We start from the raw sequence: 21851 nt of genomic DNA, 5'->3' as shown, positions 1-21851 counted from the left end.
AATCTCTGGGAGACTATGTAGGCAGTTTTAAAAGGAAAGTTTATAGATATGAGCAGTTATAAGAAGAAACCATTCCAAAACCAGAAGAAAGGATTAATTAAGATGAACACTTGAATTAAATTAAGTAAGAGAATTAAAACAACACAAAAGCTCAATATAACAAAGAATTGGTTCTTTGAACAGATAAACAAGATTGATAAACTCACAGTTAAAACTAACCAAAACAAAGAGAAGACCCAAATTAATAAAACTAGAGATGAAAACAGAAAGTATCACTGAAATCCATCAGTAACTATTTTGAAAATGTATATTCCAATAAATTGGAAAACCCAGAAGTAACAGACAAATTTACAAACACCCATACAACTTACCAAAATTGAATGCAGAGGATACTGAAAATCTAAACAGACCAATAACTAATAATAAGATTAAAGCATTAATAAAAAGCCTTTCAACAATAATAAACTTAGGACCAGAAGAATTCTCAGCTAAATTTTTTTCAGAACTTTAAAGAATTAATGCCAATGTTCCTCAAATTATTCCATGAAATAAAAAGTGTGGTGGGGGAGAGCACTGCCAAGTTCATTCTATGAAGGCAGTATTACCCAGACACCAAAACAGATAAGGGTTTGTCAAGGAAAGAAAACTACAGCCCATTAACTTGAAAACATAGATACAAAAATGCTTTAAAAAAAAAAAAACTAGCAAGTCATATTCAAAAACACATCAAGATTATATAGCATGATCAAGTTGATTTTGTTATAGGAATGCAAGGATGGTTTGACACACAAATCAATAAATGTTATTCACCATATATACAGAATTTAAAAAATCACATGATTCCTCTCAGTAGATGCAGAAAAGCCTTGAATGAAATTAAGTACCCACTCAGGATAAAAACACTAAAGATACTAGGAACAGAAAGATACACATTTATAACACACCCAAAGCCAACATCACAGTAAATGGAAAAAACTGAAAGCATTTCACCTAAAATGAAGAACCAGACAAGGATGAGCACTCTCACCAGTCTTACTCAATAGAGTACTTGAAATTTTAGCCAGAGCAATTAGGCAAAAGAAGGAAATAAAAGGGATACAAATAGAAAAGAAAGAAGTTAAATTATCACTATTTGCAGATGAAATCCTTTATTTACAAGATTCCAGAAACTTCACTAGAAAATATCAAGTAATGATAAATTCAGGGAAATAGCAGGATACAAAATCAATATATCAAAAAAGTAGTTTTTCTATGCACAAATAATGAATCTGCTGAAAATCATGCATCAAGAAAACAATTCCATTCATAATAGCCTTAAAATAAATAAATAAACAAATAAGCAAGCAAGCAGGGAATAATTCTAACCAAGGAGATGAAAACCTCTATGATGAAATTATAAAACATTGAAGAAAGAAATCAAAGACACTAGGAGATAGAAAGGCCTTCCATGTTCATGGATATGCAGCGTTAATAGTTAAAATGGCGATATTACCAAAAATGATCTACAGATTCAATGTAATCCCCATCAAAATACCAATGATATTCTTCACATAACTAGAGAAATCAGTCCTAATATTTGTACAGAAGAATAAAAGACGCAGAATATCCAAAACAATTCTAGGCAAATAGAAAGATGCTGGAGACACCACAATACCCCATTTCAAATTATGCTACAGAGCTATAGTAACAAAAACACCACTATACTGACATAAAGACAGACACACAGACCAATGGAATACAACAGAAGACACACACACGAACTCACACAGATAGTCACCTGATCTTTGACAAAGGCATGAAAATATGTTGGAGAAAAGAGAGCCTTTTAAACAAAAAGTCTCAGTGCTGAGAACACCAGATATCCATATGCAGAAGAATGAAAGTAGGCCTATTTCTCACCCTGCACAAAAGTCAACTCAAAATGTGTCTAAGACATAGGAATTAGACCAGAAATTTTGCAACTGCAAGAAGAAAATATAGGGTCAACACTCCAATATACAGGTTCAGGCAACAACTTCCAAAATAGGACTCCAAAAGCTCAGGAGATGATACCAAGAATTAATAAAGATGGTGTCACTGAATTCAAAAGCTTCTACACAGCAAAGGAAACAACAGAATGAAGAGTCTACAAAATAGGAGAAAAATCTTTGCCAGCGGCTCTTCTGACAGAGGATTAATATCCAAAATACATAAAGAATTCACAAAACTTAACACCAACAAAACAAATAACCCAACCAATCCATGGGCAAATGAACTAAACAGCCATTTCTCAAAAGAAATATACAACTGGCCCACAAATATGAAAAATGTTCAACATTTTTAGCCATCAGTGAAAGGCAAATACGAGATTTTATTTAATTCCAATTAGAATGGCAATCAGCAATAATACAAATAGTAATAAATGCTGGCAAGAATGCAGAGGAGGGGGCTAGGATTGTGGCTCAGTGGTAGAGCACTTACCTAGTATGTGTGAGGCACTGGGTTCCATTCTCATCACTACATTAAAAAAAATGAATAAATAAATAAATAAAGGTATTGTGGCCATCTACAACTAAAAAAAAAAAAAATTAAAAAAAAAAAAAGAATGCAGAGGAAAAGGAACATTCAACCCTGTTGGTGGGATTGTAAATTAGTATAACCAGAGGAAAAGGAACATTATACACTGTTGGTGGGATTGTGAATTAGTATAACCACTGTAGAAATCGGTATGGAGGTTCCTCAAAAGACTAAGAACAGAATCACCACATGACCCAGGTATATCACTCCTCAGTATTTATCTAAAGAATTCAAGTTAGACATGATAACAAGAAATGCATAAGCATCTGTGACTAAAAGATCTGACCAGAACAATTTTAGGGGAGGAAAAGTTTATTTTGGGGCTCAATGTTTCAGAGGTCTCAGTCCAAAATTAGCCCACTCCATTCTTTGGGACTCAAGTTGAAACTGAACATCATGGCAGAGTGTGTGGCAGAGGGAAGCAGCTCACATGATGATAAGAAAGCAGAGAGAAAAAAAGAGAGACTCCACTAGCCTCATACAAAATATATACTCCAAAGTCATGCTCCTAATGCCCCACCCCCTCCAGCCATACCCAACCTGTCTTCAGTCACCATTCAATTAATCCCATCAGGGATTGATTCACTGATTAGGTTGAGGATGTAGCCCAGTCATTTCTCCTCCAAACCTTCTTGCATTGCCTCACATTTGAGTTTTTGCCCCCACATACAAACCATAACATACGTATTTCTCTCATATGTGGAAGTTAGAGAAAAAAGTGGGGGAAAGTGATAACTTGAAAAAAGAAGGTAGACTAGTAGAGGAAGGAGGAGGGGAGGAAAAGGGGAGATGAAATTGACCAAATTGTTATGTGCATGTATGAAGATATCACAATGAATCCCACCATTATGTATGATTATGTGTTAGTCAGCTTTTTGTCACTGTGATCAAAATGCTGACTGGAATAACTTAAAGGAGAAGTTTATTTTGGCTAACAATTTCAGAAATTTAGTTCATGGTTGGCTGAGTCCACTGCTCTTGGCCCCAGTAAGATAGAACATAATAGAGGAAGGGCATGGCGGAGGGAAACTGCTCAGGACTTGGTTGCCAGGAAGTAAGGTGAGTAGGGGAAGGGATGCAGGAAAGAACCCTTCAAGGACACTGATCCCAGTGACCTACCACCTCCAGCCATGCCTCACCTATGAATAGTTACCACCCAGTTACTTCATTTAAACTAGGATAGACTAATAAGGTTACAGCTTTCATAATACAATCATTTAATCACCAAATACTCCTGAATTAACACAGAAGCTTTTGGGGGGAACCTCAGATTCAAACCAGAACAAAGTATAATACACCCATAAAAATTAAATAATAGTTGACAGAAATAGACTCCACAATTACAAAGGGAGAGTTAACACATAATAAAATTCCAGTAATTACCATAACAAGTACATACAGATACATACACACAATCCATTAAGGGAAAAGATTTTAACAACAGCATTAACAAACTTTACTTAATAGATGCATATAAAGCATCATACCCCTAATATTACCCCTCCTACACACAAACACACACACACACAGAGGATAAAAAAATAAGTAACTATACACAAGGCAAGTACTAACAAGTTCCAATGATCATTCAATTAAAAACATTTTGACGGTAGTTACACAGTGGCTCACTTTTCATTTATTCATCAAACTGTCCATATATCTTATATACTTCACATGAACTATATTTCACAATAATTTTTCAAATGGTAATTGATCTATACCATTTATGTACATACTCATCTATTTTTTCTTTTCAGGTTTTCAAAACTTATTCCACAGCCAAAAAAAAATCTTCAAGAAAAAAAGATGAAGGAGTCAGTATGCTTCAACAGGAAGCAATTAAGCAAGATTCAAGATTCAAAGTTCCATTAAAATGAACCCTGATATACTCTAGATTTTAAAACTTATAAATCCAAGCATATTGAAAGCAATTCTCAAAGCAATATTTGTACATAATCAAATCATCCTAGTGCAGAACTGCAAATAACCAGATGCTATCTGTCTGTATACAACTGAAATAGTACAAATCTAAATTAAAATACTTTCAAAATTGACAATATCAGAACCAGAGGTGCTTACACCATTGGCCAAAAGCAGTTCTGTGGTAAATTTGTCCCATTAGCCGTCCATTTTAGTCAAATACCAAACCAACCAATGATTCAAAGTAATCATTTATGTTGCCAACTTAGAGATAAAATTAAACTTTATAAATAGGGGATTTATAGTTAAATGGTTAAAATTTAACATTTCAGGATATAAAAATAACATATACTCAAACATATTTAAAGTGATACATGCCAGGTATGCCCATGGTCCTTGCTACTTGGGAGGCTGAGGCAAAACTGCGTGAACCCAGTTGTTGTCCACGTTGATTAACAGAGAGAGGCCTACCTCAAAAACAAAAACTAAACCCTAAACGGATTTAAACCATAGTCTTAAAAATATCAAGTGAACTATTTAATTGGAATTTTTTTCTAAAATTAACAAGAGTAGTACATTAGTTATCTATTGCTAACACATTATCTCACCCAGAATTTTATGAAAGAAAAGTTTAAGGAACACAATCCCTTGGTGGTAGAAGGTGGTAACTGTCCTAAATCTGTATCTGTTTAACAATCAAGGAAGACTGGCCTGTAATTCCAGCAGTTCAGGAGGCTGAAACAGGAGGATCACAAATTCAAGGCCAGTTGAGCAATTAAGGGAGGCCTTAAGCAACTTAGTGAGACCTAGTCACAAAATAAAAAACAAAAGGGGCTGGGATATAGCTCAGTGGTAAAGAACCTCTATGTTAAATCTCTAGAATCTGCCCTCCCCCGCAAAAAAAAAGAAGAAAGAAAAACTTATTTATCCATATCAAAGAACACTGATAGGGATTATCCCCAAATCTCTTTAATTTGAGCATGTCTAAATATATACTAAATTCACTTCTATAAACTACCTAAAAATAGAAAGTGTTAGGTGAAAATATTAACTTAGATAGTATTCAAAGGAAATTTTTGGTGGTACTGAGTAAAAGGGAGGGAGTTCAGGTTATGAGATGTATTTAAGGAAGAGAAGACCTTCATCCTAAGCTGGGTGAGTATCACAGTGGGAACTTCAGGGACCAATCCTTTGACTATTGCTTCTCATATCATGAATACATTCAGTAAGGTAGAAAAATTTAATCAAACCATTTCAAGATGAGCAGTATTTAACTCAAACTATCACCAAAGCATATTATACATTTTTAATAATTTTATTCAAAGTGTCCCAAGCTGTTTGGATATCATCCTTTACTTTTCTAGTCTTTTTTCAATATCAAAGAAAGAGTTTATCTCTTTTCTCAGTTTTAATTTTCTTTTGTTCTTCAGATTTCAAGGGACAAAGAAGGTAGGAGCCATAAGAAAGTTCAGAAGTCCAAAATGGTCTCTTTAGACATAAAACTGATGAAAAGCAAAGACTGTTTACAGACTTTAAATTCAACTCCAAAACACTGTAGCACATGTTGCTTAATACTATTATGTATTTTTACTTGTTCAATATTGTTCATTTCAGCTATTGATTTCGCCAACAATCCATGGGCAAAGGGTTGAACACAATTTTTCAATAGAACAAGGGGTCACCAACTGAGGCCTAAAGCCCATATCTAGCCGACATACTGTGCTAACGTAATTAATTAGGAGTCCATTAGGCTGTGATGGCTCCAAAGTCTTGGTTCGTATGTAAGGAAAATCAAACCCAACTCAATGGAAGCAATAAAATAAAATTTAAGTTTAACCAATGGAAATTACCAACTAAGCAGTAGGGGCACACACTTATAATCCCAACTACTGGAGAGGCTGAGGCAGGAGGAATGCAAGTTCAAAACAAGCCTGGGCACCTTGGCAACACTCTGTGTGAAAATAAAATTTGAAGAGCTGGGGATGTTTACTCAGATATTTGCTTAGCATGCACAAGGTCCTGGGTTCCTGGGTTCAATCCACAGTATCAAAAAAAAAAAAGAAGAAGAAGAAGAAGAAAAAACTACCAACAAACCTCTTACTAGAGACTTTCTACTGTAACCAATCAAAACTTGCCTTGCCTGGCTGCTTCCTCTAACACTTTATAAACGTTTTCCTACTTGAAATCTGGTGCTGCCCCATTCATGAATTCCTGAAAGCTCAAACAGACTAGAATTTTAGTGTGTCTACTTTATCTTTTTTTTTTTTTACATTTATCTTTTAATAACTGTTTTTGTACAGTCTTTGAAATTGGAATGGTTTTTATATTTTTAAAGGGCTGGAAAGGAAGGAAGGGAAGGATGCATGAAAGAAGGGAGGGAAATAAAAAAAGAATGAAGATAAGAATATGCAACAGAGACTGTTTTATGCCTGGAAAACCTAAAAATAAATCAGTAGGCCTAGCTTTGTATGGTACTGCACTAACACAAACTTCAAAGTGAGGACTGCCTGTATTTAATATCTTGCCTTTTACAGAAGTAGAGAATATGCAAATGATCAATAAATACATAAAGAGATGTGCAATAATATTAGGTCATTAGGGAAATTAGGGGGGAAACCCAATGTAATATCAATATATATCTTTCAATGTGAAGTGTTACAAATATTTGGGGACAAAAGAATTCTCATACACTGCTAATGGGAATGCAAATTAACACAATTTGAAACACTTTTTGGTGGTATATTCCATAAACAAAACATCTGCATAGGATATAACACAGCCATTTTACTACTAAGTATATACCCAAAAGAAATGTATACATAAATTCACCAAAATACTTATAAAACGTCATAACAACCCTTTTGGTAGTAACCTAAAACTGAGTGTAATAATATGCAATATGAAAATGAAAAAACTACTGCTATTTCACCCATATAAATCTCATAAATATAAAATTGAGGTGAAGCCAGACTCGGAGGACTATATACTATATAAATATTTTAATATAAAGTCAATAATAGCTGAAACTCAAATGTTAGAAGTTGAGATAATGGTTACCTTTGCTAAGCTGGCACCACAAAGTAGAGCTTCTGGGATGCATGTACTGTTTAAGGTTCTTTCTTGAACTAGGTACTGGAGACAGGGGTGTGTACACTCTGAAATTCAATGAGTTGTACACATATGATTCAGACACTTCTATGTTTATCATACTTTTTAAAAACAAACACAGAATTTCTATGAACTCCATGCCTTTCAAGGAAAATTGTGTACATCTCCATTCCCTTTTCTGATTTGCCATCATTACCTCTCTCCAATTAGACAACTTTTACTACTCCATATAGAAAAATTGGCTTTGTTTTAATTAATTTTACTAATATACTATTGCACATGATACCCCATGACTATATAACTGTCACTTTAGGTTAGTTCCATCCCAGACCCAAAGAGGAAACTTTACAAATAACTTGTAATAGTATGTTAAAGTTACATAGTAAAGAAAAAAGAACCTGCTTGAAATGCAGTTTTATTTGACCACTTGTTTTGGCTTACCTTTATCTACTGCTGTGATTCAACCCCCATAAAATGCTCCAAAGGAGCTTTTCAAAAAGCCTGTTCTTGAGGAAAGTTGTTCCTTTCCACCATCCCTGTCTAATCATGAGTCAATCTTGTGTTTATCCAATTCCTTCCATCCACAAGGCTTAAAGTACTTCGCAAATACTGTCGGGTGGTGTCACCTTCCAGTTAAATAAATATGGGCCCGCGGACGTCGTAACCCAAAAGAACTTTAACAGTATCTTTGTACAGCATGGCTCAGCGCACTTAAAAAAAGCACCGGATTGTATTCTTACTCACAACTTACAATTGTGAGAACCAAAATATAAAACGATTCAAGTGCCTGTCAAGGGCGCAGAGCAGATCAGAGGCTGAACCCAGAGGACTAGAACCCTCTAATCCCAGGGGCTTAAGGGAAAAGCAAGTAAAACCCCTACACTTTTGAATAAATGCTCAGCTGCTGAAGTCCTGTAATAGCAAAGAAAGAGTTGTCTGTCACCTGAGAATCCCAGGACGCTGACCTCTGAGGGTGCCCCATCACTCCTGGGCACACCGGGCCAGCATTCACTAGGTGCGGATTCCGCGCGGCCCCTTCAGTTTCTCCAAGGAAGCTGCGGCCGGAAATTCCAAGGATGGTTTCTGCCCACCCCATCAGTCTCCAGTCGCCCAAACCTCCCCTCCACCCGGTTTACCTGGGATGCGCTAGGCATCACTCCGGGAGCCGACTGGGAGCACTCTCTCACAGAGTTTCTCAGGCCGGACGCGCAACTACCGCGTCAGTCAAAGCCACGGACTTAGAGGCTCGGCCCGGAGGCGCGCGACCCCAAAGGATCCAGCGGGGCGGGGCACCGGAGGGAGATCTAGCCAGCCGCACGCGGCTCGCGAGGGCCCGCAGAGACCGAGGTGGTGAGCACCGGGCATGCGCGAGCCGCGCCGCCGGGGCGCGGGGCGCGGGGCGGGGCCTCCCTGCAAGCGAGAAAGCTTGCCAAGTCCTCTCAGGATCTGCGAGAGGACGGAAGGCGGGCCAGCCGTAGTTGTGGGGTCTAAGACCGCTGGTGCGTTCCGGAACAGCAAAATAGTGCCCCGACAAAACCTAATCTGGTTGGAGGAAGGCTTAGGGAGACTTGGCGGAACTGTGTGGTTGTGTGTGTGGCTGGAGGGGAGAGAGTGTGGGAATAGAGTGTGTGGTGGAGGGGCCGGGCCTGTGGCGCAGTGAAGGTCGAATGGAAAGGGCACAGGCAAGCAAAAGTGACACCTAGGCTCTCTCCAAAAAATGCTTCAGGCTAAAATTTTGGAGCTGGTGACTTTTTTAAGTCCTGGAAGGAAATCTGAATTTTCACATTATGTGGATTCACAGAATGTTGAGCCTTCCAGAATTTAATAAAACAACAACAAAAAAAAAACAATTCGCCTACCACTCTGTTGAAACAATAGAAAGCCAAAGATATCTTTAATTGTAGAATAATATTAAGAGTTTTATCAGGACCCAGAAAATGAGCCAGTAGTGATTCAAAAGTGTTCCACAAATCAGAATTGCATTTATAAATATCTCTTTAACTCCTGTTACTCATTAATCTGTTGGACACACAAGTATTTATTCAGAACATACTATGTGCCAGGCACTCTTTGGGTTCCTGAATAAAGAATATTTTTTTACACATCCCCAGAGAATAGGGATAATATAAAGTGTTGATGGACCCCCAAGTTAGTGGTTAAATTTAATAAGAGGAACTTAGACTTTAGTAACTGTAAAAACCATGTAAAGAGTTGGACCAAAAGAGGTTAAAATACATAATGTTGTTATTTATATGGTAAAGAATAAACAGTACTCTGGAGGGGTTTGTTATAGATTCAGCCTTGAAATGTTTTGTTTTTTGTTTTTGTTTTGGCTTTACATCTGGATTCAATCAGATATTTGTGGACACAATCATAAATATTTTGAGACAAAAAAAGAGGGGCTGTAAGTTTGTCAGAACAGAGACTCCAATCAAAAAGGACATTATAATCAGGAAAAATGACTTGAAGTAATGGTTAGTGTCAAATCAAATGATGTGTAATTAAAGGAGGGAAAGTTTCTTTTCTTACTTAAAGAAATGAGAGGGCCAAGGACTACAAAATTGAGAAAATTGACACCAAATAATAAATTAGGATGAATTTAGAGAAAGTGATAATAGCTTTTGTTGGGTAAAGATTCATTTTGCCTCAGTTTTTGAAGCCCATTTTCTGAATTTCTAAAATCTCCAGAGTAAAGAAAAAACTGTTTTCTTCAGTAACCTGTTTTTTTTTTTTTCCTTCTCTCTCTTTTATGTAATGAGTTCAAACTTTAGACCTAATTCTCCCTTATCCCATTTCCAATTCAGGTATTCATTAATGCTCTTTCTGCAACTTTTTATACCACAATAGATAATTTTTCCCCACTCCTCTCCACCACTACCCCTATCCACATACACACATTTCTTCATTCTCCATCCTGCTAAGAGTTATCTGAAAAATGGCTTTGGATGACTTTGGGTGAGGAATTTTAAAGTATGAGAAGGACAGAATCAAGGAAAACTGGAGGAGTTAATGTCTCACTCTTCTTTAAGTATGGATAGAACTTAGCAAGGCAAAAAGGGAGTAAAGGTGCAGAGAAAATAGAATTCTTTGTAGAGGAATCAATATGGAGATAAGATACTTTTGGTAATTGTAAGCACTTTAGGATTACTACAATATGGAATTCAAGATGAAAAATGGTGGGAAATGAGGTTGTAGAGATTATGAAGTATTTCATTGTAGTACTCTGGTTCGATTCTATAGTTAATAGGAATTAAAAATTAAAGGTAATGGTATAGTTAGATTTGTACTTTAGACAAATCATCAATTTGGAAGATATATTTCATAATCAAAATTCCCATGGTAGCAAGCCTATTTAATCCAAGGTAAAAATGATAAAATGTATGCAGTAGGGCACGATAAATGGAAAAGGATGAATTGAAGAAGTAGAAAATAAAGTTTGAAGATTTTAATAACAACTGAGAAAAAGGGAGTTCATAGAAGAATGAGTGAATAAGAAAGTTAATTTTTCGACAGAATGAATTTGAGTCATTGGGAAATTTAAGAGGAGTTCTTCAGCAGTCAGATGTACAATTTCATATGTAAGGATGTGTTCTGGAATGGCCTGGAGATAAAAATATTAAGAATAATTAACAGCAATTGTTAAAGCTACTATTAAAATTTTGAAATTCAGTCCCATAGCATTCTTATCTATCATGTAATCCTTTTATAAATCACCTGTCTAAAGATCATGATTCATTTTTTTTAACTGACTTTTTGTTTTTAAATGCAGTACTGGGGATTGAACTCAGGGCCTTTCACCTGTCAGGTAAGCACTCTACCACTGAGTGATACTCCAACCCCAACAGATTTATTTACTTATTTATTTTGGTGGTAGTGGGAATAGACTTATTTTTTAAAGCAGTTTTAGGTTTACAAAATTGAACAGGTTGTACAGAGTTCTCATATACCCCCCCTTTCCCCATGATTTCCCCTGTTATTAACATCATGCATTGGTATGGTATATTGTTTACAATTGATGAACTAATACTGATATTAAATTAACTAAAGTCCATGGTTTACATTAGGGGTTACTCTTGGTGTTGTATTGTTCTATAGAGTTCACCAACTGCATTATAATGTGTCCATTATTATAGTATTAGAATAGTTTTACTATTCTAAAACATCCCTGTGCTCCACCTATTTATCTTTCCCTCCCTCCCCTGGAACCCCTGACAGTCCTTTACAACCAGTGATCGTTACTATCACTATCATTTTTTTTTCCTTTTTCCTGAATGTCATAGAATTGGTATGGTTTGTAGCCTTTTTGGACTGACTTCTTTCACTGATCAATATGCATTTAAGGTTCCCACATGTCCTTTTATGACTTAATAGCATATTTCTTTTTATTGCTGAATAATATTCCATTGTATGAATGTACTAAAATTTGTTTATCTACTTACTAATTAAAGGACATCTTAGTTTCTTCCAAGTTTTAGCAATTGGGAATAAAGTCACTATGGACATCCATGTGCAAGTGTGGACAGAAGTATATAATTCATATGGGCAACTACCAAAAGTTCAATTGCTGGATCATATGGCAAGCCTGTGTTTAGTTTTATAAAAAACTACCATACTGTCTTTCAGAGTCGCCATACTAATTGCATTCCCACAAGCAATTAACAAGAGTTCTTATTGCTCCATACCTCCAGAGGTTTGGGTTTAGACATTTTCAAAGATTTATGGTGGTATTTCATTTCTTCAAATTCAAAACTCATGAGGCAGACCAAGCTTAACATATTCAAAATCAGAAAGATTATTGTGTTGGATCAGAATTAGGTGTAAGGCAAAATAGAATAAGACAAATACATAAAGGCATACCATTATTATAGAACCCAGTAAGTTTGATTTTATTCTTAATGCAACTATGTTTTTGGTTAGAACTATTGGATGGATAGTGATCCCATTTCAGAATTAGGAAATATAGGAGGAGAAAGGGTTTAAGGACTACAAGATAGTTTGAGCTATCTATTCCTCCCTTCCTTCCTTCCTTTCTTTCTTTTTCTTTTTGATACCCAAGTAGAGATATTAACACAGATAATTTGTTATACAGTTCTGTGCCTCAGGGATGGTTTGATATTTCCATGGTTGGAAATAAGGCAGGTGGAGTCATCAGTGTAGGTACATCAGTGTAGGGCTTGCATATGATTACCAGAGAGGAAAATATAGGTAAACAAAAGAAGAGAGTGGGATTCAGCCTCTGGAGGACTTCAGTCTCTCTATAGGTTAACTAACGGGAGAGGAACATTAGAGAATTATATAATAAAGGAAGAAGAAATCCAGGAAAGTACTGTGTCATAGTAGCCAAGAAGAGACAGTGCCTTAAGAGACTGGTCATTGTTTTCAAATGTTGCTGGAAGTTTCACTAAAGTGAAGGCAAGGAAGTGACCTTTGGACTTTGCAATACAGCTATGATTGGTGACATTGATAAAAAATAGTTTCAGTGAATTGGTCTGATGGAAGATAGTTTAAGGTGGGTTTGAGAGAATGCCAGGTGCAGTGCACATTCCTATAATCCCAGCAGTTTGGGAAGCTGAAGCAGGAGGATCTTGAGTTCAAAGCCATCCTCAGCAATTTAGCAAGGTGCTAAAGCAATTCAGTGAGACCCTGTCTCTAAATAAAATACAAAATAAGGCTGAGAATGTGGCTCAGTGGTTGAATGGCCCTGAGTTCAATCCCTGGTATCCCTCCACTATCCCCCCCCACAAAAAAAAGTGGGTTTGGGAAAAAATAGTTGGTAAGGACATAGCAAATGCTGCACAGTCAATTCTTTTGATATTTCTGTGACAGACAACAGATAAATGGTAAAACAGTATGTTTTCTAAGCAACAGACATTACACCTCTTTTCCTCCCATTAACAAAACTCCAGTTTTATAGCTAGTAAAGATCTATTGCTCTCAAAGAGTAACTACCCTGCTCCCTGTCTCAAAAGTAGCCTCATCCCCTTATATTAACTCTGGGGTTCTTTTCCTGGTAATGGGATTAAGGGTGGCATACTATCTACTCTAGCTAATGAAATATAGTATAATGGAAAGTCAAGTGGAGGACTACCTTTCCAGAATAAACAGAGCCTTGTGAAAAGAAAGGTTCTCTCTCTGACCTTTCTGTTTGGGATGTTGGAATGAAGCCATGACACCTGGCAGCCATCCTGATCATCCAGATGGATGGTAAAGAGCTAGTATCTTCGAATGACACCTGGAAGAGAAAGGAAAAGATTTGGTTTGTAATGATATTGGTAAGCTGTTGTACCAGGTTTGGACTGCCTACTCTAACTTCTTGTATATGAGATTAAAAGCTAAAACCTTATTATTGAGACTCTTGTGAGTAGATTATCTATTATTTAGAGCTAAAAGCTTTCCTGATAGATACCAATTGGATGACCATTATAAATCAGAAATACTTTCAACCCCAGTTAAAATATGGATGTCTGATGTCCTCTGTCCCAGCTTTTGATCATTTGGTCTGGAGTGGAGACTGGGAATTGAGATATATATATATATATATATATATATATATATATATATATATATTTATATATTTATTTATTTATTTATATTAAGTTCACCAGATGAACTATACAGAAGGGATATTTTGTCTTATTGTTGTTATTTAAGATATAAGATATTCGAGCATATTTGTACATTGATGAGCCTCATCAGATAGAAAGTGAGAAACTGACAGTATGGGACTTCCTATCATCATTTATGATTAGTAGAGAAGGGTAAATATATAACAAAACCTGTGGGGATAGGCTTTTTCATTATGTATTGAAGTAAATTTTGCATAACATTAACCATTTTAAAATTAATAATTCAGTGGCATTTTGTACATTCATAGTTTTGTGTAACCATCATCTCTATATAGTGTCAGAGCATTTTAACTACTCCTCTGTAGGTTGTCAGAAATCTAAATGAAGTCACTTGTGTCCAACCTCAACCAAATAAAGAAACAGGAGGTTATGAAGGAGGGCCCTCTTACATGATAAAACTATGATAAAAACTATTACAAAGACTCCCTGTAGTAGTAACTTTTCCCAAGGACTTTCCAAACTGAAGCTTGTTACAGGAGTCACAAGAACAGATAGCTGGATGTACAAGAACACTTTCCTTATACACTGTCTCCACTAAGGATCTCTTTGTTTAAATAATAATAATAATAACATATACTTCTCTGTTTTGCCTTTAAAACTTTCCTCTTTTCTCAGTCTACCTGAGTCCCATGGTCCACTATAGCATGTGTATCCCAGATTATAATCCTCTGCTTACTACTGAATGAACTCATTTTCTTTGAGAGTCTCTGTTGTTATTTAGGTTGATACCCCATAAAGAAACCTTGTACTCATTAAGCAGTTATTCTCCATCCCACCCTCCTCCTCACCCCTACATTCTGCTTTCTGCCTTCTTGGATTCATCTATTTAGATATCATATAGATGGAATCATACTATATGTGATCTTTTGTGTCTTAATTGATTAGATACTTTATAGTTACAAGTAATTTTTTCCCATTGTAACAGGAGGAAAAACCAAGAACCAGTATACATAGAGAAAGATGAGGGAATGTTATCAAGTAATAACAGAACAAAGGACTCCAACACTTAATGGTCAGGTAGAGAAGGATAAGCCTTTAAAGGTGATAAAGGAAAGAGCAGTCAAAAAAGGAGAAAGATAAAAAATTTTAACAGGGAGTGCTATATATCAAAGAAAGAAAAGTTAACTGTAGAATGCTCTTGAGTGATCAAGCAAGATAAGGGCTTGAAAAAAATGTCTATGTAGAGGAAGAAACAAAAGTTTAGGAGTCTGACTTTTTAAATAATAGCTAGGTATGGCAAAGTCAGAACTAAAACCCAGTTTGAGGTCCTCATTCTCTACTGCATTATCCTCAGTTCTGGTTTCTCATCATAACTCTCATGATATGCCTGTACCTTCTTAGATTTCCCCCTGAAAATACCTTTGAAAATCTTTCTTGCTGTCAGCAATGTCAAAGAAGCCTCTCCTTCTTTTGAACTTGGTCTTTACTGATGCTGTGCTTGGAAATATATACCCATTTTTATATTTTAAACATGATTTTAAATATTAAACAGTGAAGTATAAAGTACAGGGTACAGATCAAATCCTGCTTATGCTAAACCCCTGATTAAAAGCCTTTGATAGTTACTATCCTATGCTAGGGGATAATATTTAAATTTCTTAAGTCTTTTCAGTCTGACCATAACCTGTATTCTAACCTCAGATTTGGCCAACTTCTTAAAAAAACGAAAATGATCCCTAGTCTAATGAAATGTTCAGATTTAACTACACTACTGTGCATCAAATGACTTCTGTGTTTTTCTTGTTGTTATTTCTTTTTGTTTCTCAGTCTCCTCATAGTCATTGAGTAGTTGTCACTTAATTTTGTGCCTGACACTAGAATGTGCAGAGAGGTAAATCAGTAAAAAGTTCTAAAAATTCTATGTGTCTCAGTAGCATCATGATTGTATAACAAGAGACTCAAGAAATTGGTCCTTCTAGTAAAACTCTTGAGCTAGCAAGAATTACAAGAATCAGTTCTTTTGGAACTCTAAGATCTAGTTGCACAATTGTAGTATCTCCAGGGAGTGTGAATATGGCTGGTGAATTTCAGTTTTGCATAGCAGCATCTTTCCCCCTCACCACTATTCCCATGGCAGGGGACCTTGGAGATAGTGGGCCACATTCCTTGTAGAAATGGCTGGTAACAAAGCAGACAATAAGAACTTTGTCCTCCAAAAAATCTTGGTTGTGTATGTTGATCTGCCTTGTGGGCCACTGAGGGATCAGAAAAGAAAAGGAATGAAGGAAAATAAACAGAGCCTAAGAGACTTAAGAGAAACCATCAGGTTTATCACTTCATGTATCACATAAGTCCCAGGAGAAAAGAAATAGATGCGGAATGATTTCAATGAGTCATGGACAGATTCTTCCTAAATTTGATGAACCTTGTTATGAATCCCCCACCCCAAATAATTTTATGTTAAAGCCCTAATCCTGTAGGGCTTTATTTTGAGTGTAACTGTATTTTGAGAAGAAGCCTTTAAGGAGGTAATTGAAGTTAAATGCAGCAATAAGGATGGGACCTTAATATATTAATACAAGTGTCCTTATAAGAAAAGGAAGGGACACAGAGATCTCTCTTTTCATGCACACACTGAGAAAAGGCCACATGTGAAGTCACAGTGAGAAGGTAGCCTTCTGCAAGCCAGGAATAGAGATCTCCCTAGAAACCAACCCTGCTGACACTTGTTTTTTTTTTTTGGACCAATAGCTTCTAGAACTGTGATACAATACATTTCTGTTGTTTACCCAGCCAGTTGATGTTACTCTGTTATGACATCCTGATCAGACTAATAGAAACCTACACATCAATGAAGATGAAGATTGATAATAAGAGTGTCACACTGAGGTTTATTAAAATAAAACTCCAAAAATGAAGAGAAAATCTAGAAAGCAGTAAGACAGAAGCAAATCACCAAAGAGTATCCCCAATGAGATTAACAACTGATTTGTCAGAAATCATGGATGCCAGAGGCAGTACTTGATATATTTAATTAGGAATAGAACTGGTGGGTCAAATAGTGACTCTATATTTAAAATTCTGAGCATCTACCGAACTGTTTTACACAGTAGCTATACTACATCATAGTTCCCCCAGCAATATATGCGCATTCCCACTCTACATCCCTTACAATACTCATTTTTTCCTTTTTTTTATTATACCCATTATAGTATCACAAAGATATAAAGTGGAATCACTTTGTAGTTTTGATGTGCATTTCCTTAAGGATCAGTGCAACAATGTGTTGAAGGAAAAATAAAAACACTAACAATCCTATCCCTGGCAGATCTATCTTTCAAAAATAAAGAATTTAAGACATTCCTATATAAAGAAAAATCAAGATCTCCCTATAAGAAATGCTAAAGGCAGTTTTGCAGGCTGAAATGACATTCTTGATTTCAAAACTCACTACAAAGTTACATTGATCAAAACAGAATGATATAGCCATAAGGACAGATATTGTTTCAGTCAGTTTTTTTTTGTCACTGTGACCAAAAACCTGGGGGAAAAAACAACTTTAAAGTAGGAAAAGTTTATTTTGGCTGATGGTTTCAGAAGTTTAGTTCAGGGGCCACCAACTCCATAGCTCTGGGCCCAAGATGAAGCAGACTATTATGGAAGAAGAAACAGATCAGGACATGACTATCATGAAGCAGAGAGTTCCGTTCACCAGGTACAAAATATAAACACCAAAGGCACTTCTCCAGTGACCTTCTTCCTCCAGCTACACCTAGCCTGTTTACAATTTCTACCCAGGTAATCCATATTGGCAGTTTAATTCCCTGATTATGTAACACATCTAATAATACAATCATTTCACCTCTGAAAACTCCTGCATTGTTTCACACATGATCTTTTGGGGGATATCTCATATCTAAACCATAACAGACATATAGACTAATAAAATATAGAGCCCAGAAAGAAATACAAATATCTATGGCCAATTAATTTTCAAAAATGTTGCCAATATCATTCAACTGAGAAAGAAAAATCTCTTCAATAAACCATGCTGGGACACCTGGATAACCATATGCAAAATTATGAATTTGGACCCTTAATTTTACTTCATATGCAAAACTTAACTCAAAGTTAATCATTGATATAAATATAAGAGCAAAAACTCCATAGCTAAAATGTGGAGGTAAATCTTGACTTTAGATTTGATAGTGAATCTTAGGTTGACATCAAAAGCATGAGCAGCCAAAAAACAAGTAGAGGAGTTGGGTTTTATCAAAATTTAAAACTTTTGTGCATCAAGGGAAGTTATCAAGAAAATGAAAAAAAAAAAAAACAGCCCACATAATGGGAAGAAATACTTTCATTTCATATATCTCATAAGGTCTTAGTATCCAGAGTATGTAAATAATTCTTAATAACTCAATAACCAAAAGACAATCCAATTAAAAAATAGGCTTAAATAGACATTACACAAAGATATACAAATGGCCAACAAGCACATGACTTCATTGATCATTAAGGAAATACGCATCAAATCTACAAAGTGATACCACTTTATATCTTTGTGCTACTATAATAGCTATAATTTAAAAAAAGAAAAAATGAATATTGTAAGGGATGCAGAGTGGAAATGTTCATATATTGCTGGTGGAAGTATGATGTAGTTTAGCTACTGTGGTGCTCACTTCAGCAGCACATATACTAAAATTGGGACAATACAGAGAAGATTAGCATGACACCTGCGCAAGGATGACACACAAATTCATGAAGTGTTCCATGTTTTTAGACAATGTAAACAGACCAATATCAACTGAGGAAATACAAGACTCCATCAGAACCTTACCAACCATGAAAAGCCCAGGACTGGATGTATACACAGCCGAATTCTACAAGACCTTTAAAGAAGAACTAATACCAATACTCTACAATTTATTTCAGGAAATAGAGAAAGAGGCAGCACTTCCAGATTCATTCTATGAGGCCAATATAACCCAAACCAGGCAAAGACACATCAAAGAAGGAAAACTTCAGACCAATATCTCTAATGAACATAGATGCAAAAATTATCAATAAAATTCTGGCAAATCGAATACAAAAACATATAAAAAAAATTGTGCACCATGATCAAGTGGGATTCATCCCTGTGATGCAAGTTTGGTTCAACATATGGAAATCAATAAATGTAATTCATTACATCAATAGACTCAAAGATAAGAATCATATGATCATCTCAATAGATGCAGAAAAAGCATTTGACAAAATACATCACCCTTTCATGTTCAAAACACTAGAAAAACTAGGGATAACAGAAACATATCTCAACATTGTAAAGGCTATCTGTGCTAAGCCTCAGGCCAACATCATCCTAAATGGAGAAAAATTAAAGGCATTCCCTCTAAAAACTAGAACAAGACAGGGATGCCCTCTTTCACCACTTCTATTCAACATAGTTCTTGAAACACTGGTCAGAGCAATTAGACAAACGAAAGAAATTAAAGGGATATGGATAGGAAAGAAGAACTTAAATTAGCACTATTTGCTGATGATATGATTCTATACCTAGAAGACCCAAAAAGCTCCACCAGAAAACTTCTAGAACTAGTAAATGAATTCAGCAAAGTAGTAGGATATAAAATCAACCTCCATAAATCAAAGGCATTTCTGTATGTCAGTGACAAATCCTCTGAGAAGGAAATGAGGAAAATTACCCCATTTACAATAACCTCAAAAAAGAAAAAATAAGATACCTGGGAATCAATGAAAGAGGTGAAAGATCTATACAATGAAAACTACAAAACCCTAAAGAAAGAAATCAAAGAAGACCATAGAAGATGGAAAGATCTACCTTGTCTTGAATAGGCAGAATTAATATTATCAAAATGACAATACTACCAAAAGCACTATACAGATTTAAAGCAATTCCAATCAAAATCCCAATGACATTCCTCATAGATATAGAAAAAGCAGTCATGAAATTAATCTGGAAAAATAAGAGACTCATAATAGCTAAAGCAATCCTTAGCAGGAAAAGTGAAGCAGGTGACATCACTATACCAGACCTTAAATTATACTACAGAACAATAGTAACAAAAACAGCATGGTATTGGCACCAAAACAGACTGGTAGACCAGTGGCGCAGAATAGAACACAAAGACTAACCCATAAAATTACAATTCACTTATATTAGACAAAGGTGCCAAAAACATGCATTGGAGAAAAAATAGCATATTCAACAAATGGTGCTGGAAAAACTGTAAATCCATATGCAACAAAATGAAATTAAACTCCTATCTCTCACCATGCACAAAACTCAACTCAAAGTGGGTCAAGCACCCAGGAATTAAACCAGAGACTCTATGTCTAATAGAAGAAAAAGTAGGTCCTAATCATCATGTTGAATTAGGCCCTGACTTCCTTAATAAGACTCCTATAGTGCAAGAATTAAAACCAAGAATCAATAAATGGGATGGAATCAAGCTAAAATGTTTCCTCTCAACAAAAGAAATAATCTGGAGATGAACAGAGAGCTACATCCTGGGAGCAAATCTTTACCCCTCACACATCAGATAGAGCACTAATCTCTAGATTATATAAAGAACTCAAAAAGCTAAGACCCCCCCCCCAAAAAAAAAAAAAAAAAACACAATCAACAAATGGGGCAAGGACTTAAGGACCTGAACAGACACTTCTCAGAAGAGGATATACAATCAATCAACAAATATATGAAAAAATGTTCATCATGTCAATCAAATAGAGAAATGCATATCATCTCACTCCAGTCAGAATGACAGCTATTATAAAGACAAACAAAAATAAGTGTTGGCGAGGATGTGGTGAAAAAGGTATACACTGCTGGTGGGATTGCAAATTGGTGCAGCCAATATGGAAAGCAGTATGGAGATTCCTTGGAAAACTGGGGATGGAACCACCATTTGACCAGCTATCCCTCTCCTCGGTTTATACCCAAAAGACTTAAAAACAGCATACTACAGGGACACAGCCACATCAATGTTTATAGCAGCAGAATTCACAATAGCTAAACTGTGGAGCCAACCTAGATGCCCTTCAGTGGATGAATGGATTAAAAAAATGTGGCATGTATACACAATGGAATTTTACTCAGCAATAAAAGAGAATAAAATTATGGCATTTGCAGGTAAATGGATGACATTGGAGAAGATAATGCTAAGTGAAGTTAGCCAATCCCCCAAAAAACAAAAGTTGAATGTTTTATCTGATATAAGGAGGCTGATTCATAGTGGGGTAGGGAGAGGGAGCATGGGAGGAATTGATGAATTCTAGATAGGGCAGAAGGGTGGGAGGGCAAAGGAGGGGACAGGGGATTAGCAAGGATAGTGGAATGTGATAGATGTCATCATCCAAAGTACATGTATGAAGATATGAATTGGTGTCAACATAATTTATATACAACCAGACATATGAAAAATTGTGCTGTATACATGTAATAAGAATTGTAATGCATTCTGCTGTCATTTATTTTTTTAATCAATAAAAAGTATAGCTATTGTGTAAAACAGTTTGGAAGGTGCTCAGAATTTTAAACATAGAGTCACTATTTGACCTAACAGTTTCATTCCTATGAAAATACACAAGAGAAATGAAAGCATATGTTCACACAGACACATGGGTTTGTAGCAGTATTTACTCATAACAGCCTAAAGGTAGAAACAATCCAAATAT

General features: G+C 35.8%; 1 protein-coding gene and 1 non-coding gene across 9 annotated transcripts in view; one reads left to right on the top strand and one right to left on the bottom strand.

Annotated features, from left to right (window-relative positions):
* Mipol1 (mirror-image polydactyly 1) overlaps positions 1–21851 on the bottom strand; it is a 400912-nt gene that overhangs the window by 312705 nt on the left and 66356 nt on the right. For 3 of the 8 annotated variants that reach the window (XM_058584489.1, XM_058584488.1, XM_058584490.1), the window contains exon 2: positions 13722–13816. Coding sequence is in view for 1 of the 8 variants with exons in the window: in XM_058584491.1 (XP_058440474.1) it covers positions 2461–2496; positions 13722–13816 (131 nt within the window). In the remaining 7 variants the exon portion in view is untranslated. Of the gene's footprint in view, positions 1–2460; positions 2497–7533; positions 7632–8527; positions 8640–8720; positions 8926–13721; positions 13817–21851 lie in introns of those variants that run through there. The other 5 variants (XM_046461022.2, XM_046461021.2, XM_058584491.1 and 2 more) reach the window with 4 other exon arrangements.
* LOC124104856 (U6 spliceosomal RNA) lies at positions 18828–18934 on the top strand. The gene has a single exon (XR_006855541.1). It is a non-coding gene; the product is annotated as a U6 spliceosomal RNA (small nuclear RNA).

Source organism: Marmota monax, unplaced genomic scaffold (assembly GCF_021218885.2).
Source record: "Marmota monax isolate L192 unplaced genomic scaffold, Marmota_monax_Labrador192_F-V1.1 WCK01_AAM20220418_F8-fsc00001, whole genome shotgun sequence".
NCBI classification, from domain to species: Eukaryota; Metazoa; Chordata; class Mammalia; order Rodentia; family Sciuridae; genus Marmota; species Marmota monax.
Note: the sequence above shows the minus strand (reverse complement) of the source record. Positions and strands in the feature narration are given on the sequence as shown.